The 24725-nt window shown below is 45.7% G+C and overlaps 1 protein-coding gene across 4 annotated transcripts in view; it reads left to right on the top strand.

Annotated features, from left to right (window-relative positions):
- Nucleotides 1–24725, top strand: part of LOC106746419 (transmembrane and TPR repeat-containing protein CG4341) — a 270936-nt gene that overhangs the window by 142909 nt on the left and 103302 nt on the right. For all 4 annotated transcript variants that reach the window (XM_014623013.1, XM_014623016.1, XM_014623014.1 and 1 more), the window contains 3 exons: nt 11714–11954; nt 15588–15884; nt 20559–21456. In XM_014623013.1, the coding sequence (XP_014478499.1) occupies nt 11714–11954; nt 15588–15884; nt 20559–21456 (1436 nt within the window). The remainder of the gene's footprint in view (nt 1–11713; nt 11955–15587; nt 15885–20558; nt 21457–24725) is intronic.

Here is a 24725-nt window from a genome sequence, read left to right on the forward strand (position 1 = left end):
AGAGAGCCCGGTAGCAAGCGAGAGGTCACAGGAAGCCCCGGATAGGGGATCCGGAAGACGGGCGGACTGGAAGGTGAGGGGAGGGTGGCCTGCAAATTGCCACGCGCCGCATCAACCCCTGGGATCGTGCTGCCAGCTCTGGCTGAAGAAACGGCCCCGGTATCGTCGTGTTCATCGGTGTGAATTTCTATCAGTCGCGGTGGTATGAGGTCGCCTTATCGCGCGCGCGGAAACTCGATCGCGGTCGATCGCGTCGCGAGCAGATCTCCTCCACGGTCGGGATGCTAATATCGTAATGTATCGAGCTGCACCGCCCTTAGACACAACGTACAGACCCTGATGTAACCTCACTCTTCTCCGGCTTAAGGAGCATTTTACATTTTTCTCTGTGAAGCGACGGGGAATTTTATTGTGCTGAAAAGTGAAATTGAAAATGAAATTCCGCTTGAAGTTACGCTGCCACAAGCTGAGAGCTGAATCGACGATCCCTCTCTCTCTCTCTCTCTCTCTTTTTCTCTCTCGTGGAAATGCTGAAATTAGTACAATTGATTTTTCCAGTGGACTCCCGCGGCTCTTTTTTTCCGTGTATTTAGAATGAAACTCACGACTGCGTCCCCTGTGAAATCTAAAGCTCGTCGGATATCGAGGCGCGCGAAAGTTGCAAAAAGTTAACCGGCGAGTACTTAATACTCCGGTGACGCGTTTCACCTACCGGGCCTCTCTCCCCTCTATCGAGCTCTACCCAATATCGCGTGACAAAAGATCCCCCCCCCCCCCCCATGGGAGGCGCTTCAGACGGCGATTATAAATTCGACACGAATCGCAAGGCGCGACTTGCCGGCTAAAAAGCGCAGAGCGCGAAAGCGACAAACGCGTCGCCGAATGGCGTTTTCGTTGCAAGGAAAAATCTGTATTTACCGTTTGAAACGAAATATCCGCAAAAAAGCGGGAATCCCCGTCCTTTAGTTTAAACGCATCCCCGGGACATTTCGGCGGGAGCAGAAGGGGCAGTTGGCTCGTTCAGATTAGCGCGGTTTTCATACATCCAGCTGAGCTCGCTATCGCGCGCGGCTTTTAACGAGCAAGTGCGCTCTCCGTTCCACCTCCGCCATGGCTCGCCTAATCGATACGAGAATTTTTATTTATCGGCGGATTAACGGAGTCTCATTCGAATCCAAATCGAAATGCGCGCCCTGGCCCGGCGGCGAATGGAAATGATCGCGGGTCAGAAGTTTATGAGATTGCGCGCGGCCTGAGAGAGAGAGAGAGAGAGAAAGGTTTTCCCCACGTTGCAAAAAATTTCCATTCGCGATAATACTCCGAGCGTTCGCGCGATGGCGCATAACCGATTTTCTCGCCGCTCGTCCTAATGTGAAATGATAGGAATAATAAAGCCCCGTAATAAGCGTTAAACACCGTCCTCTGTATGGAACAAAAATCTTCTCTTCCCTCTCTCCTTCCCCCGTTCCTGTTCTTCCTCTTCTTCTTTTCTCCCCTTTTCCCTTCTCCCGTCCGTTTCTTATTTAATTCTCCGCCGACTTATTGAACCGCTCCGTTGTCACCGGATTCGATTCACTGTCTCTTAAACCGCCGCTTGATCAACAGAATGTTGCTTCTTTCCTGGAGGTATTTCGGCCTGGCGTCGTACGAATCTTGGCGACGGCGATATCACGTTTTGCCTCACTCTCCGGTCGGGATAAAGCGCCAGAAAATATCCCGTCTTATATACTTTTACAATCTTGGCAACGATGCGCGAACATGTTTTTTAATCCCGCCGGGGATTGTTTGTCGGAACAAATCGTCTTCTTCGCGTCTACTCGTCGATTTTCCCCCGCGGAAGGAGAGAAAGAGAGAGGGCGAGGGAGATTTTGATGGAGATTATTATTTACTCCCGCGTCCAGGATGGTAATAGTGATGATGAAGCCAAGCGGAATCGAATCTCTAGATTCGACGGATCTATTCTCGAGATTAATTCCGAGACAACGGAACAGCCTCCGGGTGCGCATCCCACGCGGAACTCGAGATTCCCCACGTCACGATAGTTGATCCGTAAATTTATTCTCTCAGGCGTCTCTTCGAAGAAGAGTGTTACGAAAAGGTCAGATTTCGCTGGGCCCCGGGGAGAGTAAGATAGACATCATTTCTTACAGTTTTCGAGACGAGGAATCCGACGGTGCTAGTTAAAATTACGTCACATGGCCGGGACACGTCAAAACTGAGTTTAAATCGGGGAAAACGTGCGGCGTCGCAGTCACCCGCGAGACAGATCGCTACGCCACCGTGTACACGGAGAAAATATCGCAGTTAAAGTCACCACGAAATTTTGCAACGTCGGACCGTATCGGAATTATAATGTGCGAGATTATGATGCGCGTTGTAATCTTTAGCGATGATATTTCATTGTGCGCATCGCTGAAGATCGCAACACACGTGATAATTTTAGTCATAATTCCGGTATGGTATAGCGTTGTAAAATTTTGCGGTAATTCTTGCCTTTGCGGTATTCCTCGCTTGCAAAAAATATTCAACACTAAAGTGCGAAAAACGATGATTTCCTGAAACGAGTCTTTGAACATCCCCAGGCTTGATCAATATTCTCTCGTTACGGTGTGCCCAAGTTGTACTCGTATATCTTAAATCACGTTTATGCAATCACTTAGCAAAGATTCGCCGAGTTTCTCCGTGTGTTGCATTAACCATCGCCTTTCTAACGCGTCTCACTGTCACAGATCGACCGTCTTAAATTGCGACTCGGGCCGCGAAGGGGCGATAAAAAGAACCGTTCGGTATACATGAGGGATGCGTCACGCAATGTCATCGGTCGTTAAGTCTGATGTAAAACACCCTCCGTCGCAGCTGCCTTCTTCTTCGCCCTTTCAGTCCTCGCACTTTCTTACGTCAATTTGCCGTAGGAACTAGGTGTAATCGATAGAACATCTTCCTTCCTCGTCCGGTTCGTCGTCACCTGCTCCCCGTCCCACCCCGACTCTCTCTCTCTCTCTCTCTCTCACACACCCCATCCTCCTGTCCTCCTACATCCCGCTCTATCGCGCCATCGCCACCCTTCCACGTCGCTCGCTCTTTCACGGCGGGCACTATATGCGAACCGGACGAAACCACGGGCGGAGATTAATCATCGGTCGATTTTAATATCGCGGCCGGCGTATCTATACTCCCGGAGGGTGCGGCGGCGGCGGACGGACGAGAAGGGGTAGGGGAGAGAAGGCGAGCGGGCCCATCTAGCCTTGTAATTTATTAATTCATTTCTGCGCGCTGGGGGAGGCGCCCAATAATTCTAATTTGACCGCGGTCGCTAAGCGCTTTCCGATTCGGCCCGCACCTTCCACGTGAAGGAGAGCGGAAAATTGAATCGGCGTCGCCTTACGTAAGTCGATGAGGCTTAAAGGGGTTGGACGAGTATTAAGTGACTCGGCTGGTCGGCGGGAAGGGCGAAAGAGTCGAAAGAACGTGGAGAGAGCTGGCCGTGGCTTCTGCCGAAAAGCCGTTCTACGTGACCTCGTCGCTTCCTCGTCGCGAGCCTTCCCAGGAGGCGAGCCTCATTAACGTCACGCGCACGTTGTCACAAGTGCTCCCGAATGTATGCGTGCGTACGCGAACGTACGTGGGCGTCCGTCGATGTACGTCAACAGGAACACACTCGCCTCCCTAATGGCTCCGTCGACCCGCGAACGTTTACATTTGTCATACGCGACACGTGAAGAACACCGCCGCGACGTCGCCTCGTTTTTTTTCCACCTTTTTCCTCGGGGATTATCGGAACGAGACATTTCGGCCTGGCGCTTGCCCTCTCTCGCCTTTTGGAAAGGAGGTCGATTACTCGTTTCTCCTCCCCTCCTCTCGCCATCCCTCGCGTACGCCGCGCTCACGCGGGCGTAGCGCGCTCATTCGCCGGCCGGGAAAAGTCAGCAAGGTGTTAATTATTTCACACGGAAAGAGGAAGGTATTTTATTTACTTTACTTATGTTCTTCTTTGTTTCGCATTATTTTTTGTTCCTCCCTTTTTTTAATTTTATTCGCCTTACTAAAAATATTTCATTTCACATTTATTCATGTTTGTTTCTGCGGGCGATTTTCTTGTAAAAATAAACGATCGTCGGTGTTAATTGTTTTATATGGAAGAAGGAAAGTATGTTATTTACTTATGTTGTTTCTTTCTATTTTACACTTTTTCTATTTTTTTTTAACTTATTAAAAATACTTTATTTCGTATTTATTAATTTCCGATTCTGTTGACTCGCGTGTAAATAAGCGTCGGTTTTAATTATTTTATATGGGAGGAGGACATTTTATTTACTTCACTTTATTTACGTCGTTCTTTTTTATTTCACACATTTCTCCTTACTTTCTTATTTTAATTTTTTCATTAAATATTTTATTTCATATTTATTCATGTTTGCTTCTACGGTCATCTTTCGTATAAAAGTACCCAAAGTGCGTTTCAGTATTAACTACTTCGAATTAGAAAGGGAAGAAATTTTACATTTTTCTTTATTCTGTTTTATTTTATATATTTTTTCATATGATATCATTTTAGTTATTTCATATCATTTTATCCTATCAAAAATATTTTATTTCATTTATTCACATTTGCTACTCGCGTTATTTCATCAGTTTGTATGTAGTATTATTATCTCGATTGTTATAATACATTTTATTAACACGAACATTAATTTTCATTATCTCATAAGCTATAAATTCGGACTAACAGTTATATGCTTTTTCACGTAATCGATAATCGCTATCCGTAAAAGATATTCTGACACTCTCCGAATGGTAAAATTCAGAATACAAAGCATGAAGAAAGAGAGAGAGAGAGAGAGAAAGAGAGAGAAAAAGAGAGAAAGAGGGAGAGAGAGAATGAGAGAAAGAGAGAACGGACACCGCCGTGTGTTCGGCGCGAAAGTCGGCCTTGCGGCGAAAAATCGCGTTTCTGAATCTTTCGTGCGGCCCGGACGCGAGTTTCATTAACGTCACGCGCGTATCGTGAAACGTACGCGTCCACGATCCGTGCAAAATGCACACACATCGCGCCGCCGACGGGATCTCAATTTCCCGCGAATTCCGAAGAAACAATTCTCAGTATCGCGGCACGTCCGTCGCCACGTGAAAATCGAAAGCGTCGCCAGACGTTGACAGATGCGATCGATCTCGAAATCCGTCGAATGTATCTCGGGGATCAACACGCGCCATTAAACACTCGCGCACGTTCATTATCGAGATTAAATTTCGATGTCGGCCTCGCTGTCTCTCTCACCCCGCGAAGTGACGAATGAACTTCGCCACGCGTCATCTTCGTCGCGCCAACTTCGCGGGCAGAAGGAAGGTCAAACGCACGCGGAGAAGAAGAGGAACCGCGTTGTCGCGCCTACATTTTTCCTTTACTTCCTCGGGTCCTCTCGTTTGTCGGACATTCGGAAGCTGTCGGACGTGACGAACGATAATACATCATTTGTGTTTCGCGTCATTCCAAAATTTCCCTGCCTCTTTTCCATCCATCTTCCGCCCGCACGTGCACCACCAAACACATACACACACACACACACCCGCTCACGTAACTACGTCGAAATTTAGAACCGGGGATCCCTACCCTTTTCTCTCCCCCTCCCCTCCCTGTCATGCGAATTCAATTGCAGTATGGGCGGAAGAGGGAGCGACTTACCCAACGCGATGAGCGGCCTCGTCGAGGCGGAAAATCGGGGAACGTCGCAGCGGCAGAAAAATAACTCCTAAACGAGGCGGGCGCGACGACACCGGCGCGAATTTTCAGAATGCTGCAATCGGCATGAATGGGGATTAATTGATGGCTCCTACCCCTCCACGGGGGGAGAGGGGGTTCATTGCTTTCGCGCTTCGCCGCGGGAGATTTTACAAATTTTCATTACACGCGAGCCAGCTGGTGGCAGAAGCGGCAACGGCGGCCGAAAGCTCCGAAAGGCGAGGGAAAAAGCGCGCGGAAGCTCGTCGAGGGCTTGTCGAGGGCTCGTTGAGAGCGCGCAATCTCGATTACGAAGCGCATACGAGGACGAGTCGCAGCGTTTCCGCGGACAAACTCATTTCGGCATAACAAATTATTCGGGAAAACGACGGGGAATTGTGCGGCGGCGACTAACAAGAAAGTAATTTGCTGTCGCGCGTAAAACGCGGGACGTTCGCGCGAACCGCGCGAGATTTTCGTACGTACGCGAGGCGAAATTCATTCATGGATTAAGGGGAGGGGGGAGGGAGGACGAATTTTCGGGCAAACTTTGATACTTTTCTTTTTTCGTCCCAGCCAGTGCTCGGAATTACTTGCACTTTCCGAGTGATTTTCGAGAGTTGCAAGTCTTCTACGGGGAAAAATTAGTATCAATTCAAAACTCATTCTCATACATGAGCAAGAATATATAATCTCATATGAAGATAAAACTTGCTCTTATACATGTAATAAAAAAAGTTTATAGGCTGAAATAGTTACAAGTTACAAATAGTTTGTAACGTTACAAAATGTTGCAAAACCACTTCGTATATGCATTGTTCCGCAACTGTGGACACGAGTGCAGTTCTTTATCCGGAACACAAAATCCAGAGAAATTTTTCGTCCATACGAATATGGTTACCGCTCAAACAAAAATAAAGGAAAAAGACGAAGAGTCAAGAAAATGGCGACGCTTTAAAACGAAGTTCGATGACCGAAATCAGCGCGGGTGGTGGATATAAATATTCGGGTGTACATCGTGATGTCTAAATATTTAAATGCCGGTTTGATCGATCTAATGAGGAACTTTGTCTCAATAATGTGCGCGTTCATTATGCTCCCGTTATCGCATTTCGATGATTTCACATAATTTCGATGATTAATAGCATCTCTAATTGCGAATGAATAGTATATCGCGATGAAGTGCAGTGCACGGATAACTTTTTCATACGCCGAATCAAAATGTGTGTAGAATACGGCCTTTAAATGCGGACGATATTTCCGTCGTGAAATCACTTCAATTGTTTACAAATTGCTACCGTGTCATTATTACCGTGATAATTTCGCAATTGTTCATTACGAGACCGCGTTGCGCTCGAGTTTCAGGCGAGAGGAGCAAACAAACAAAGGGAAATTTTCGAAGGTACGTCTCCGAAACGCTCGTCGGAGTAACGACTTCATCGTTCGGTATTTCGACGAAGGAATAACACTCGTCGAATTTCACGGAAAATTTGCCGGGTGAAATTGAAAACGAAATGAGCGTGACGTTCGCGCGATGTATTTTCCGGGGGACTGTGGAATCTAAAAGTGCCCGTAGTTTCGTCAAACTACGGGCGACGATATGATAGAAGAAAGGGAAAAAAAAGTATTACTTAGGAACGGCTTGTCGGAGGTAGCGGAGTGCTCAAAATTGTTCGACGGAAAATTAACAGTGGCTACGTCCCGCTTTTTCCAACAGCCCGATTGGCTGTATGTATGTGTGTGTATGTGTATGTGCGGGTTTGTGTAGATGAGTGGGTGGATTTGTGGAGCTTCTGGTATCGGAATCTGGAGACGAACCGAAACATCGAGCTCATCGATACCCATGAATATTGATCGGCCGTCGATTAGAACGCCCCGTTCGTACGCGAGGGACCGTCAATGCGATTCGACGGGAAGAAAAAGTTCGACGAGGCGTAACGTGATAGCGTGATACTTTTTACAAATCTTTTTACAGCGTTCGCGGCGGCACGTTAATTGAACGAAAGCGATGGCGAAAATAACGGATTATTGAACGCGCGTATCACGTGGAATATAATTTGCGAGGTGCGCGCACGTGCGAAGGAGAATCTGTTGAGAGACGAGTAAAAGTGATTCAGGATGACGGGTGTCCTCTTTCCACTTTGCACTGATTGGAAAGTCATTGGTGTTTGTAACTATAATATCAGAGATATAAACCATAGTGAAAGAATTGTAGTCAAGAAAGCCGTTTTTCTTATAAGTGTTACAGTAACATCATCAAAAATAAACTTATAATGCATATTGTTGCTACTTTTCTTAGGGTTCAAATAAAAAATGGGTATAGTTAAGGCCGAGAAAAACGAAAATTTCCACCAGGTACAAATGTATTTAGCCATGGTCCATCCGTGCAACGCGAAATGTTATCTTTTAGCTTTATTCATTTCGCGAGAGCCGCACGGAACGGTTGCGGTAATCTTCCTCGTTTCTTTGAAGTACAAACGGATTTGCGCTGTATAAGCGTTCAATTATGTCCTCTCGCGAGCGAATAAAAAAGAATTCCTCATGGCAAAAGCACACTCGTGATAGGAAACCCTCTCTTTGCATATCTGCTTTTATGATTTTTACAGAGGCCGGCGGATAATCTCGAAAAGAGTATTCCAAGTAACTGCATATTACCTGCAAACTATTTTCGTGCTAATTATTTGCATGATTTATTACTATATGTGTATACACGGAGAAAATATTGTGGTAAAAATTGCTACCAAATTTTGTAATGTTGGACTAAAACCGGAATTATAGTTGAAATTATGATGTATGTAATCTTCAGTGATGTATTTCATTATATACATTACTAAAGATTACGCATACACAATAATTTCAGTCATAATTCCGGTCTAGCATTACAAAATTTTGTGATAATTTTTGCTACAATATTTTCTCTGTGTATACATATATATGTAACATTTTTTTTTATTAGTATATTATTATATTCTTTGTGGAAATTTGACAATTATTTTTTTAGCAAAAATGTCGGGGAAGGACATTATTTACGTGGCGACTTTTCAATATTCAATATAACATATCGAATGAGTAGCTAAGCCGATTTAAAATCCTGTTAAATTCCACTTTCGAAATTAATAGTAATAATAATAATATATTTGCTTTATCGGACGCATAACAATCGCGACGTATACCAGACAAGCTTACGTTTATCCTGCAAATTACATGTATATACCGCGACTAAAAGGCGTAACATCAGTTTTACAGTCCGTATTAATGCGCGCTGTTTCTTCGTTTCTGAAAGAAAAATATAAAATAATAATGCAAATTAATATAAAAAGAATAATACATACATTGAGAGAAAAAATGTGTTTAATATGAAATATTCGATGAGCACTAATAATACATTTACTAATAGTACGAATAAAAAATGATACCAATAATAAATAATACCAATAGACCTATTTTTATTTTGCCTATTTTTAGACTGAGAAAAATTCTTTCAATTGAGAAAATATAAATTTTCTTAAATCTGTAGCTTTATGTGAAGACAATTGTTTATTATTCCTTCATATCTTTTATTTACAGCGATGAGACGCATATAATTGGAAATGTAATGTAAGAGCGATAAGTCGTTCACAGCGTCGCGTGCCGATTGCCTTATAAACCATACTCGATAACTGTCATCGATCCGGCAATTTTATCGCTCGCTATAAAGGATGAAAAGGGTGCGCTCTCTTTCTTTCTCTCTTTCTCTCTCTCTCTCTCTCTCTATGTTACTATCTCGGAATAACTCCTTTTACGCGTGCGTTTCCCCGCTGAAATCGTTTGTCCTGCTTTTATTTACACGCGTTATTTCCACTTATTGCCATACAATCGGCCGTATTAACGTTGTCCGGAGTGCTTCTGTCACAAAGAAACCTGACGCGCGCGATTCACCGAGATCCTTCCCGTTGTTGTCGTTCTTTTCCCTCTCTCCCTCTCTCTCTCTCTCGCCTTCTCTGTCTCTAGTTCTTTCTCCTTTATTGACGAAATAAGGCGGTCGGGACATTTTAAATTACGCATTAACTCGGGACAACCGCGTGTACACCGATAGCTTCTCCATTCAAGGCGATAAAGAGACAACATCGGGCCGGCAGGTAAACGGCGCCATTGCGATCCTCAGGGGCGACTACGTCGTTCTCGTTCCGGCAGCTTTTTCACGCGGACGATGCTCGCCCGTCGGCGCTCTTAAGTTCATGAAGTGCTCGAAATGCACTTTGCAGTTCTTACACGTAGAAATATACATATGTAGCCGTGAGAGAACCAGCCGTGCGAGCGCGAGCGATATAAGGTCGGGCGATAAGGCCGTTTCGCCGGAACGCTATCGCCGTCGTAACCGTTTTCGTAGGCCGGCGAACACTATCACGACTCGTGTGTGTGTGTGTGTGTGTGTGTGTGTGTGTGTGTGTGTGATCTTCACGCGACGCTCGAGCACGTACGATTGCTTCGCCGGCAAAGTAGGCGATAATAACGAGCGGCCGCGCTCGTATGAGAGCGCAACGTCCGACTAATTGCGTTATCCTCAGTTCCCCCCGTTCGTTCCCGTGAGGTGAGTTTGTGTGCTTTGCAATTGGCGAAAATGCGAATCCCAGAATTTCGTTCTCTCTGAGAGAAAAAGAAAGAAAGAGAGAGAGAGAGAGAGAGAGAGGGGCGGTCAGAGATCTTCGGGAATTGATTGATATACACGTGCGTGTACACGGAATGTCAAGGAAACTCGGGACGAATCGAAGAAACTTCGAAGAAACTCGGGGACTTTTCGCAACTTCCGAGAATGGAATTTCGACGTTTTGCGCAACTGTACAATTTATTCGATTTTCCGCGCACATTTCCGCTCGCTCGCTCACACTCGCTCGTGTGTTTAAAAAGTAACATTTTATATTAAAACGGTGAAATAGTATGACGTAAACCCTATTTAATTAAACATTCTGTCAAATAAATGTGATATTTTTAAATTAATTTTCGATTTTATCCCCACGGGAGAAAGAGAGAGAGAGAGAGAGAGAGAGGAGAACTCTGTCGCGCGCACGCGTGGGATTTAAATGCGTCGATGCGACGATATTTACACGCTGATAGGCGAACGACCGATCGATAACAAGCGAGAATTGTTTCTGCCAACTAATACAGGCGTGCGAGTGTGTCCGTGTCCGAGTAATTAATTCACGGACGCGAGATAAAAATGGTTTATTAAATGCCACCGAATGATTTGTCGCTGGCATTCGGCCCGAGGATCTCGGTTGATGCGGTTAACGCAATGAACTGACCGAAATGTTGAAAGTCCCGTATTAAATTACACGACAGTGCCGTCGAGTAGGCCAAAATTGAAACGGCTTATTTTATTTTAACCGCCGCGGGTCGAATTGCGTTGTGTGTAATAACAAATCGACGTTTCGGCGTTTAACACGCTTTCGCGGATGTAACCCCGGCATGAGGTTACGTTATTACAGCCTGATTAAATTACGCGCGAATCACCGCGCGTTAAAAAGACTGATTTCGCTAATTTTTGCCGTTCCTATAACCGGTTTCATTGTTTGCCGCATTGAATCGCGCCCGACTAAATAATCCGCGCAAATTCGAATTGCGTATCAGCTTCCGCGGCTTTCCGACCGTCCTCGGTGTCCGACCGGGGGGGAACTATAATAATTCGGAAAAGTCTTTAATCATCATGTATGTATATGCACACGAAGAAAAAAGGAAAGAAGTAGCTCCCGCAGATAGACACTAGCTGTCATAGCGAAAAATTAGCTTCCACGAATTGCAACGGCTATTTTCCGCCTTGTGAAACAAGGCTTTGCATTGATACGAGGGAAAGCAATGTCTCGTGTGCTCGCATACAACATTCGCTCTTGTATACGTCTGTGTAACAGAAAGTTATTAGCGTTTCTCTCCTTCTCTCTCTCTCTCTCTCACACACACACACACATAGCCGAAGGTGTTTAATCTGATGTATAATTCGAGACTATCGTCTTAATGTTGCAGGAGAGCCATCCTGACGAACCCTGACCTGCTGGCGAGCACGCCTTGGTACCGGCTGCTCGAGAATGACTTCTGGGGAACGCCGCTGACGGAACGTGGCTCGCACGGTAGCTACCGGCCGCTCTGCGTGGCCACCTTCCGCTTGAATCATTTTCTGGGTGGCCTTGAACCCTGGGGCTATCATCTGGTGAACGTAGCGCTGCACGCCGGCTGCACCGTCCTCGTGGTCAGGGTCGCCAGAAAGGTGAGCAACTCCGCGTCCACATGAGCTCGGAGATTTCACCCTGCGATATGCAACGAACACGCGCGATCATTTATGAACGCGCACGCATACGGAATTGTCACCGCAATTGAGGAATTTTTAATTCATAACGGAGCGCACATACACATGGAAGTGTTCCTTATCGATGCTGGCGTTGTTCTTGATATACGTTGTACACACTGAGAGAAAAATGTTTGGTATTTGTAACTATATGGGAGATCAGGGACTAAAGTAACATTTTCACGACATCACGTCGTCGTAGTAATGTCTTTCAATAGCATACGTTGATTTGACGTCGTCTCGACGGAAAGAAAATAATGGTGACACCTGTGGAGCCCATGTCACACGTGGGAATTTTGGATAATATCCTGCGCCATAATGACCGTCCGGGAATAAAATCGTAAAAGCCCGCTCAATGCCGGAATATTATCATTAACGCGTTGTATTTCTCATCCGGTTCAGCAGCAGGTCGGCGGATTACCATGCCGGATTAACGTTAAAGCCCGGAATGCGCTCGCCTCGATGGCGGATGGACGCTTTCCCAAGTTTAATAATGAAAAAAAAATGGCCAACCAATCGTCAAATGATTTTATTCCCACCGTCGTGTTTTCCCCATTTTTTTTTTTTTCACCTACACCACCGATATCGCTCGTTCGGTGTGTGAGAGAGCGTGACCGTCGATTAATCATAATTCTGGTCTGATAAATACCGTCAGTCGACTTAATAATTCACCTTCCATCAATTATATCACGGTGCTCGCGCGTCGTGGCCTTTACCGGGACGTTAATTTGCGCGGCTCTGTGGCGGAGGGGAAGACGGGAGGGGAGATGCGCGGTGGTTCGCAAGTAAAAGTCACATTATGAATCCGTCTAATTATTAATCAGGTTCGTTTTATATTCAAAATAAGACCGCGGGGATCTTTTTTGTTTTATTCTTGAGTGAAGAGAGAGAGAGAGAGAGAGAGAGAGAGAGAGAGAGAGAGAGACAGTTTAACTTCGACATAAGCCTATTGCGGTTTTAATTTTACGACGCCGCTTCATTTTAGTTGGCGCGGGTTCCCCCTCTAAAGCTCCATCACGGAGCTTGCACGAGATGGAACTGTGATATGGAGATTTCGGCGTAACTGCACGCGAAAATCTCAAATAGAACTTCCGGATACGTTTGAGAGGATCAAAAGAGCGCCTGAGAGAGAGAGAGAGAGAAAGAGAGAGGACCCTATCACCCGGGGTTTCGATTTTACATCGCCTCTTTCGGCCAGCAGGGTATATTTAAACTTGGCCGGGTATTTGACTTAGATGTGTGCAAGTAGCCACGGCGGTCACAATTTAATTACGTATGCTTGACGAACGACACGCGACACGACGATCAATTATATAACTGCGCTAATTTAAATCAAATTTAATTACGCATCCGTCGCCGAATCGAATAAAATAAATGTAATTGTACACGCGCGCCGAAGTAGGGGAGGACGGGGAATCGGGTTTAATTATATTTTCTGCGCCGGGTTTGAAATAAAAGTTAATAGCGCGTGTCGCGAATGAAGCGAGATTTAATTACCGTGGCTTTGGATAAGTTTCGAAAAGAACAGAACGGGAGATAAATCAAAAAGTAGCGGGGCAAGAAGTCTTTGAATAAGGCTCGGAGGAAATTTAACAGCGAGAAGTCGTCACGCTAGACGGGAAACGTAATATACAGAGGCGGCGGCGGACCCCCGGCGACAGGCGGCGGCTACATACAGCGACGCGGAGATTCTCCGCGTGAAAATCCTTAACGCATTTCTCGTCGGCACCGACGAGTGAAAATAAACAGTAATATCAAAGTTGCATACCGTTTTATAAGTTCATTAGCAACTCAAATCGCTTTAGCGCTCGGTTATTATGGGCGCGAGAAGCCGGGCAAGTATGAGGAACCCCCGCGTTAATTTAATACACGCAGCACTTTGCCCGAGTAATGAAACTGTCACACTAATTAACTCAGTCTAAGTGTATTAATGAGGGTACTTCCCTCTCTCTCTCTCTCTCTCTCTCTCTCCCTCTCTCTCTTATCTGAGCGGCATGTTTTTGAGTTACGTGTGTCGTTAATATCTTTCGCGCACTCGTTCGTGGTCGACGTCCTCCTCCCCCCCCCCCCCCNGATCGGTTTCTCCGCCGCCGCCGAACCGTCGCGCGCGTCCTCGATTTTCCTCGTGCGCATTTTCAGAATGTCGCTCTGAAAAAATATACGACCCTTTTACAATTCTCCTGCTCGAAATTCCGCCCGACGTTCGCCCGTATTCCCCTCTTATTGCAAATGTGCATCGGATCGTATAATTTTCGAATACTCCCGCAACCGGCGATTACCGAGTCTCGCGCATAAAACTACGAATTGTGCTCCTCCACATTTTTACATACCTGACGTTCCTTTTATATTTTCACTCGGATGTCTTAGCCGTGTTTCTCGAACCTCCCGGAAATCCCGTAGATCTCTTTACCGTCGTCACACGTGATTCTTTCTGTCGTTGTATTCCTTTTTCGTCTAATATATTCTGACACATATTTTATAATTCCATATATATATATACTTAAGTGTTTTGTTCGTTATTTAATATTCCGCTGTACATATTTCGAATTATGCAAAGTTAAACAATTTTATGATATTTTGATCCCTCATTAAAATAGATTTAATGCGGCTTTTTTTGAGGTTTTCATATCGAAATAGTTATTCGATAAGTCGATAATTCAAGTTAAGTTTAAAAGACTAGCTGCGTTTTATCCTTTTGATAATGTGTATTTATCTTCTGACGAGCAAGTTAGTATCTATGTTAAAAATTCATGATTATATTTTTTCTCTATAAAAGAGTTTATTTTGAATAAATATATAAATTTGCAGCAAAACATTGTGCTTTTTTGAAACAAAATCAATTTTTTTAATCTATCTTAATAAGAGGTCACATTACCACCTCTGTTTCTCTTTGACTTATTGTGTAATGTTAATTTTTATAAATAACGCTCGAAGTAAATATCTCACAACTTTGAGTCTAGAATTTGTTGACCAACACGTTGACAAATATAATCGCTATAAGTTCTCAATTTAAAATATCGATTATTAACAAAGTTATTCTACAAAATGTAAATGAGGGACTAATAGCACCTTCTCATTTACATTATAACATCGGGATATTATAAAATTATAATTTTATATTTCATTATATTATATAAAAACTATACACTATATCGTGCGCAATAAATGATAACACTTTATATAATATCCTCTGATACATTATATTTTAATATTCCAATATTTTAACATACCTTAGTTATGCATTGCATTAAAATAAATCACAGCCATTATGAGACGCTCCGATTCGGATGTTTCGGAAGAATTCGCACAATTCACAGATCACAATCAAAGTCCGCCGTAATTCCGAGCGGTACTTGAGGATCGCTCGCATGCTCGCGGCATGCTCCACGAGCGATTAAATTGAAATTTGGATCGAGCGGTTCTGGGAGTAGCGGAGTACAGTTAATTAACGGCGGAGTTAATTACCCCCCCCCCTTCCCCCACGTCACTTGAAGGATTGCCTCGCGAGACGTTTACATGTGTACCTTACGAGATATCCGCAATTACACTCCACAGGTCCTGCCAGGAAGGAGCAATCTCGCGCACGCGATCACGGGTTTCCTGTTTGCGGTCCATCCCATTCACAGTGAGGCTGTGGCCGGTATAGTCGGACGTGCCGACCTTCTTGCCTGCTTCCTGACCTTGACATCTTTCCTGACGTACTCGGCCCATTGTAATCGCGCCAGATCGCCATTTCCTCTGCTGCTGGCCCTGGTGTCGTCGACGTTGGCTACCTTCGCCAAAGAAACGGGCATATCGTCCCTGGCTCTTTGCCTTCTCTGGGAGCTCTGCCGCGGCGAGCCAAGTCGAAAGGTAGGTTGACACGATAATAACCGTTTCCGGTAATAGCGCTCGAGGTCTTTCATTTGTTTTTCAGCCGTAAAGAGCCGAGGGTCACTGAATCAAATTAAACCGGTCGGAACGAGAAGCGATTTTAAAACCATAATTCATCGGGCTTGCCGCGGACTCGAGGTCGCAACCCGAAGAACACTCTTTCAATTTACGGACTCTGTTAATTTTTCTCTTCGATATTCCTCCACCAGATTTATACACACACACACACAACACGCGCGCGCGAGTGTTAATCCAACGAGATTTTACATCTCTTTTTTCTCTTTATTTTCGATCGCTGCCGAATTTGTAGCAGAAATGGAATCTCGTCTAGCGACACAATAAATATGTAGAATGTTCCTTAAGTACTGCCCAGTATTGTATGAGTTTTAATTTTTCCGGTCATCTTACGGAGAAAAATTCACAACATAGTTCGCATGAACTTTCCTTCCCTAAAATTACCTCAAAAGTCAACTTCTGAAATATTGGACATCACTTGAGGAACACCCTGTATATGTAATTATTCGCCGTTACAGCGTAAAATTCGCTGTCCCCCGTAACATTTTTCCCCGCGTAGATCGCAAATTCACCGATTTCGGTGAACGATCGGCCGGCCGGTTATCCTCTCATTTCTGCGCGGATATCGCCGCGATTTTCGTAGCGGTGAGACGAGATCTCGCGCACGGGGGGCGTCCGCTTATTCTCCTCGCGTACTCTCTCGTATCGCAGCGCCGAGAGAGCGTGAAAGTTTCGACAAGGAAACAACGTATGCAGCAGCCCGCGCGTACGCGTATTTGTTCGCGCACACGCGCGGACGAGCGTGTAACCGATAACGCGCTGTTGCGGCGCGGTGCATCCCGCTTGCGCATCCTGGCGAAGACAGCGGCCTGATGCACGGTGAGCCGCCATCCTCCTCGAGCCTCCTCCTTCAGGCACCCTCTGTCCTTTCGTCCTCTTTGCTACCCTCCGGAGTCTCCGTTTGCCGAGTCTCCTTTCGCGCATCCGGTTGCGCGCTGGATGCACCGGACGCCTCGCGTGATGCATGACGCGCACCCCCCCCCCATCCGTCGCACACTATCTACCCCTCTATCCGCGCCGGGTTGGAGGGGTGCCAAAAGGATCGTTCGCATTTTCCGACGCCCCTCCGCGAGTGCCGCGAGGCCTCCGCGCGCCTCTCCCCCTTTTCCCTCCCGTCGTCATATTTCTCTTCTTCTTATACTTCCGTCTCTTCTTCGCACTCCCCATCGACTGCATCGCTCTGCGGCATCTCCCCGCATCTCCCCCGCTGCCTCCGCCGAGTCAACCAAGTGTAAACCGCTCGCAATGTTTCCCAGCCGCAGCGTGCTGCGGCCGAGCCCGAGCGGGTTAACGGTGCCGACGGGCCGACGGGAAATTCGAGATCGGAGATACTTCGGAGTTACGATCTGCGGACGTTGTCCCGTGCTGCGTTTTCTTATTATTCAGTCTATTACGTCGTCAATTCGGGAAACGTCACCGACGACGACGACGCAGCAACGTCGTCGTCGTTTCCGTTTTCCGGGCTTTGTCCGGCCGCGCGGAAATATGCGCGAATCGACGGAAGCCGTTGGCGAGTGACCGGGAGACAAACGAGACGTGACGTTCGGCAGATGGAGAACCCGCGGCCGGAACGGAGCCGAAAAGCGCGGAATTTATTAGGTTACGAGATCGAGCTGTCCGCTCGGCGATCGCGAGATAATTGGAGGAAATCTGGTTTTCAGATTATCGACTTGCTCGACGGGACGGACGCGCGTGGGTGGATATCTCTCCTCCTCCTCGGTGAAATATCGTGATATATCACCGTTAAATCCCGTTCCGTGACGTTTGTTTCATTTCCGACGCTCCGCTGGCTCCATTTTATCGAAGATAAAACAATATCGTTGCGGCGGACGGAGAAGCCACGGATACAAGTGATGGAGTTACGGCAATTACGGCGCATCCGCGGTAATCCACGGGCTAATTCCGCGGGTTGTATCCCAATGCAAGAACGTATTCGGATTATCGAGACGCCCCCGATTGCCCGAGGATCTAAGTACCCGCTCGACGTTTTTGAACAATTAAGACCTGACACTCTGGACGCGCGCGCGACGTTGAACGTAAGCCAAAGAGCGGCTTATACGAATCCGAAATTTCGCCCCCTGCGTTAAACCTTCGATCCTAAATAACTCTTAATTTTCACACAAATATAATGTTTAATTTTCACAACATCGCAGGAGCTTAGGTAGATTAAGATTCCGTTAATGGCCACTTCGCGTAACGTAAGTCGATTTTTTGGCTGTTTCAAAGGCCCGGAAGCGGCATTGAAATTTCGACTCGGGAATGCCGAACTTCGCACACGTTTCGCGTGACTTAATAAATGTATCTATCGTCGCGGGAGACAAGTCGAGAGAAGATTCGCTTCGACCTGACGCATCCCGTACGGCTGCCGGGGTTACCGATCGATCCTACGGATAGTAAGAAGGAAAAAGCCGGTCGCTGTAAAATTTCCAGGCCGTTTAAGCCCGACGATTTTCCCAGCGACGGTCGTCGCCGCACGGATTAACATTAGCCGCATGACGTTAATTATAATTTCGCTCCGCGCGCACAGACTTTGCGAAACATACAGAGCGCCTTATTGTACGTAATACGGATAATTGTCGCTGTCACAGGAAGTCTTTATAGCAAAAGTTTCGCTCCGGAATTAGCGGTTACGGAGCCGGCGCGCGCGCGCGCGCGGATGCAGCCGGCCCCGTCGTCGTAACCCGCTCTCTCGCATCGCTCGGAAAATTACATCTTACGGTTGTAACGAACTTCGTCGGAAGTTTGTACGAGGCGCGCGACGTATCGTTCGTTTATTAAAGCGAGTTTTTAACTATTCACGGTCACGCCTTGGCGAATCTCCCGGCGGAACGTTTCGTTGTTGTCTCGCGCGTTCAAAGCCGCGGCGGAAAAAAATGTCGAAATAATAGAAAGCGGAATGACGGGAATGGCAGAGGGGCGGGAGGGGGAGGGGGAGGGGGGAACGAGGCGACCGTAATGCGAGATAATAAGGCGCACCGGAAGCGATGCGCGGTAAAACGTGCGACACCGTCCTTAAGCACGACGTGGCATTCAATTTCGTGTCAGCTAACTTTTTTAACGAACTTGCAGCGCACTTTGCGCCAGTTCCCGTTCCGCAGTCGTCGCGGACATGAGACGAGTGTCTCGAGCCGCGGCGCGCTGCGAGCTCGGTGAAAAGCGTAATCGTGCTTAACGTGAATTATAAATTCACCGCAAACTATTATTTCTACCCGATCTCCGGCTGTCTGTGTAACTTTCAAGTCGCGTTCCCCGGCCGCGGTTACCGCGATAGGGAAATTTCATTAAGAAGCCCCGAGAATTTCGTATAGTTTCAATATAATCCCGTTTATGCAATATATATATAAATCTTTTACTTATTCTTACTCCGCTTATATAGAAATTGCTAATTAAGAATTGATAATTTTCATAATTAATTACAAGAATTTTACCTCATTTAATTTAATTAATAAAATTAATTAATTTAATCAATAGAATTGAATCGAATAAGGAATTAATAATTTTCATATTTCATCATTACAATTATATTGCTTTACTGTGCATTCCCAAAAATTCAAATAATACTATCGATAAAAATTATAATTGCTCTCTCTCTCTCTCTCTCTCTCTCTCTTTAACTGGTTGATTGCTTTCGCATCACAGTCACGCGAAACTCCGTAAGTGCGCCGATTGAAATCAGGCGCTGCGAGTTTTTCCGCGATATTCCGCGCGCGAATAACGAAGGACGTGGCGAAGCGTCTTTCACCGTTATCCCCTCGCGTTTCGTCAACACGCACAATGTACAGCGGGATATATCTTTGTTCGCTGATTCGTCGGACAAACGATTTTCTCCTTTCCATTCGACTGAAACTACCTTCCGGTCGGATGCGATGCCGCATTCACCGAGGCAAACACCGCCGCCGACTGTGAAAGCTTTCATACTTCCAATCCACCCCCTTTTCCCTTTCTGTTTGCTCGTGGAGAGAGAAAAAAAGAGTGTCGTGGCATCGTATGGATCACCACGTGTATCCAATGAACTGACAACGGGAATACCGTCGCGTTATTACAGGATATCATATTTCTCGCGATACATCGTAATGCATTTTCGCGGTATTTTTATTATTTCTGCACCTGCGAACAACGTGCGTGCATGTGTGTGTGTGTGTATGTGTCGCAATGTTAATATACGTACGCGTACATTATATCTCAGTCACATATTTCAAATCTACAACGCCGTTCGCTTTATCGCGACGAAAATATCGTTGCGTATTTTGTGGCCCGAGTATTTGTGAATTTATAAAACCACGAGTCCATCGCGCGAAAAATTCATTCTTACCCCACTACACGCATACATTTACCTCAATCGAATTGAACTACGATCGTTAAATTTCTTTGAAAGCAGATCATAAAATTTGAATTCAGAGTTAGATATGAGCCTTTCGTTTGAAATGTAATACGAATATTTGAATATCCGAGTGTTGAAATTTTCACACTTGAAAATTTGCTCCCCGGAGGGAGGGGAATCGCTTTTTGCCGTATGTGAGCGTCGTGTCGACGACGGCATCCGTACCAAGTAATGTCACGGCCGCGTTTGGATTTCAGGGCAACTGCGGATTCACCCGGGGCCGCAGCGTCGGCATTCTCACCGGCGGTCTTGCGTTGCTCGCGCTGGGCCGGATCCGGCTCGCCGGTATCAGGCCGGAGTTCGCCAGCGCGGACAATCCGACGGCGAGGCATCCGTCGCGCTTGACGCGCGGCCTCACGTTCCTCTATCTGCCGGCGGCGAGCGCGAGAATGCTGCTGTGCCCCAGCACCCTGAGCTTCGACTGGTCGATGGACGCCGTGCCGCGAATAACCAGCCCGTTGGACCCGCGGAATCTCGAGTCGGCCTGCCTCTACGTCGCCCTGATCACCGCCGTCTGCTGGGCGGTGCGCGGTCTGCGACGGCCGTGTCGCCGGGAGCCGACGGCTACGCCCGGGGCGACGGTCGCTCTTCTCCAAGCGTACCCGCGCTCCGCCTCCTCCAGGTGTCCCGTATGCGCCGGTAGACGCACGGGCGGCTGTCACACGGACGGCTGCAGGGCGGCCAACAACAACAACAACAGCCCGCTCGGTGATTGTCATTGTGCCAAGAGGCCGAATTACGGCGGCGCGTCCGCCGACGGCGGCCGGCGGACCGCCGCGGCCACCGCCGTGTCCTTGGGCTTCCTCGTGTTCCCCTTCCTGCCGGCGAGCAACCTCTTCTTCTACGTCGGCTTCGTGATAGCCGAGAGGATACTGTACCTGCCGAGCGTGGGCGCCTGTCTGGCGGTCGGCGCCGCGATCTCCGGCTGTTACCGGATGGCGAGGAGAAACGGCTCGAGGAGGCGCGGCAGTGCGGTGCTCCTGGCGACGGCGGCCCTCATCGCCCTCATGTCGGCCAAGACGCTCATGAGGAACGCCGACTGGAGGGACGAGGAGAGCTTGTACAGGTCGGCGCTGCACGTCAATCCACCGAAAGGTAAGTTTTTCACGGAATTTTCCTATTTTATCGCATGTTGAATCTATGCTGGATCGGTGCGTCTAAATTAGCGAAATGTGCGTTAATAATGGAATTTCACCGGTCACCACGGTGATTATTGCAATATTTAACGTGTTAATATACACGGACGGAAAATTTTATGGCAAAAGTTCCCAGTGATTTTCGTAACCGAGGAAAATATCGACGTTCTGTCTTAATTTATTATACACTTCGTGTGCTGTTTATATTTTTTTTAATTGAAGGCTAAAAAGAGAGTGCACTATGTTCCTCAGGATAAACTATATTGACAGTCTGTTTCTGTACTACTGGGGGACACAGTAGAATTGAAAAGAACTCATACGACATAAAACTATTCCCTTTGCGTACGGACATGCGTATCCTAGGATTCTCGAGTAAAAAAGGCAAATTCAAGTCTTCTTCTCGCTAATATAATTTTTAATCTATTTTTTTTTTCTAATCTAATCTCTTTAATCTAATTTTTAATCTAGTTCTTTTTAGATACATTTTAATTTTCTTGATAACGTTTCTTCGTCTCATAAAGATAGATAGCGTCGCTTAAATAGTGAAAAGGCAAGTTTCGTAGTAAAAATGAGGAAAAGTGAATTTTATAGTATAGAAGATATAAAAATAAAAAATTATAGAATACATAATATAGAATTTGGATTATTAAGTTCATAAAATAAACGATTTTAACTTCTGCAACTTGCTACAGGACGGAAAGAAAGGGTGAGCGCGCGGTAGAAATGTAAAAGTGCAACTTTCGCAAAGCGCGTGCTTAAATACGGCAAAGTGAATATCATAACAGGTTCGCCGCTAGTGTCAAAGATGCGCGACGCAAGAATCTCTCACGAGAGACCCGCGACACACATATATGTGACAGCAGAAATAAGACAGGTTTAATTTCAATTTTAACAACAACCCGTAACTTAATCGTTTTATTATATTACATAATAATATGTTCTTAATTTACTTAAAAATTTTTGTTTCCGCTGGTTTTAATGTCAAGATTATGGGTTATTCAAAATAGCATTAAAATTACATCTGTAGAATTAGAGGTGCAAGAGAAAAGTTAACAAGTATCAATATCGTCGAAATAGATTTTTATCAGTTAGGTTGCCTGAATAGGAGTAAACTATCCTTAAGAACGTCGAAGTGGCATCAAAATGTCAACTCGGGAAACGAAAGAGAGTGGATTACGAACGCGAAGAGTGAAAGATATCAGAACACGGCTATATCCGGCGAAATTCTCGTCAAGTGATATGCGCAGTATATATCGCTTTCAAGCGATTTCGATATTTCGAACATACACACACACACATACACAATATATATATATTTCGAGACGCGTCTCTCTCACATGCGATCCTAACGTCGCCTCGTACATCACGCGACCCGAATTCGGAGTATCATCGCTAGCCATCCAAGTGTAACCTCGCGCAGGTATCGCCGCTGCCAATGACACTTTTATTAGCTGCACCTGGTTTCGTCGTCGTCGCACGAGCCCTTAAACGCATACAATATCTGCGGGAACGCTTTCTTTTTATACACGGAGGAGGGAGGGGGGTGGGGGGGTCGTAAAAAAGGGAGAAGAACAACTCGCGTGCACCCGCTGCCGCTTCGCCGGGCGGATTAAAGACATAAAGATAGTAAAAAAAAGTGCGCTGCACGCGCGTTAATAATAAAAGGCCGTAGTGACGCGTTGATCGAGGCTCGATAGGCGCGCCGTCGCCGCCCCGACGAAATATATGACCGTGTAAAAATGAAATTCTCTCCAGGCAGACGGATATCACACCACCTGTTTTCTCGTTACACGTCGGCGGCCATTGTGCCACCGGCGGGCGTGTGCTATCCCGTCTGTTCATCTTGCACCTCGGCGCGGGCAGCTATGCGCCTACCGTGTCCATAAAATCGTCGGAAAGATGAATACACAGCATGCAACGGCGAACGAACCTTCTCTTCCCCCCTCCCCCCCCCCCCCNACTCTCGCCCCCTCACCCTTTTCTCTTTGTTTCTGGTGTATTCGCCGTCTTCCTCCTTTCTTTCTATTTTTCTCGAGCGCGGCGTTAATTTTTTACACCCGGCGTGTATATATTTCAGGATTTTACAATAAAGAGGAGTTAGTGTTTATTTTTGAAAAAGGAAGAAAGTATTTTTTCTCTCTCATGGACGTGTGTGTACGTGCGAGGCAATATGGAATTCGTGGGGCTGGAGGCAGGATTTAAAAAATTCCAATGGAAAAAATTCGTTTTAATCAAGTTCTTTTAGGGATACTTACGGAATGTTTGTGAAAACGGAATTTCATCTAGATTGATTTTAAGCGGGGACTTAATCGCGAATGAATATGAACTGTTGCTGTGTGAGTTTTCTATTAAAGGAATATTAAAAGGAAATATGTTTGGGTTCTTATCTTCGAGTGAAATTATTCGATGGCTCCCGACGACTCCTGAGTACGCATTTGGCCGAAGTCGGCATTTAAATCAATTTAATTCCACTTGAAGCTGTTGAGTTGTTTTTCATTATTTATATAATTCGATATATTATTCGGTATTCGTTTAATTTCAAAAGCAACTCTTTGTTTATTACAACAAAATTCGGCCATAATCGTACATGGAAGAAAAGAGTTTGGTTGAATTTACCTGACAATGAATAAACCACACGCGTTTTGATTAAAGAACAAAATCTCTGGTTGTGAGAGTTTGCTTCATAAGAACCAGACCTTCCGTTTTCCTCAGCCAAAACGAGTTTGGCTTGTGAAAAAAAAAAATTCAATCAAACTTTTCTTTCCATATATAATTATTTTATTAAAACCCAGTTATATTCTATAAAACGATATATCGTTGTATTAATCGGTGAGTCAATTAATTCTTTGCCTTTAGTTTTACTCATTTCTATAATAAGCATATGAAATCTAAATATTATTCCGTTAAATTATTATTTTGAAAAGTTGTCATCTGTGTTTACAAAATACTGCGTAACATCGCAGAATAATTAATATAATTTCAAAAATAATAACGAACCCGGTTATTCTCGATAAAATTCATTTTCGACATTGCATTATTTTTGTGTTTCATCCGTAAAAAAAATATTATTGAAGTCACAAAAATGACCTGTTCGGCTCGTGTAGAAGACATAATGAGCCATGTAACTTGTAAAAAAATAGTAGCGGAAGTCTCGAGAAGATTTTGAGCAGGCTTGTGTGCCTCACGACAACGCGTCGACTTCACTTCATGAACAAAATAACATTTTAC

Source organism: Dinoponera quadriceps, unplaced genomic scaffold (assembly GCF_001313825.1).
Source record: "Dinoponera quadriceps isolate SergipeBrazil2010 unplaced genomic scaffold, ASM131382v1 scaffold566, whole genome shotgun sequence".
Lineage (NCBI taxonomy): Eukaryota > Metazoa > Arthropoda > Insecta > Hymenoptera > Formicidae > Dinoponera > Dinoponera quadriceps.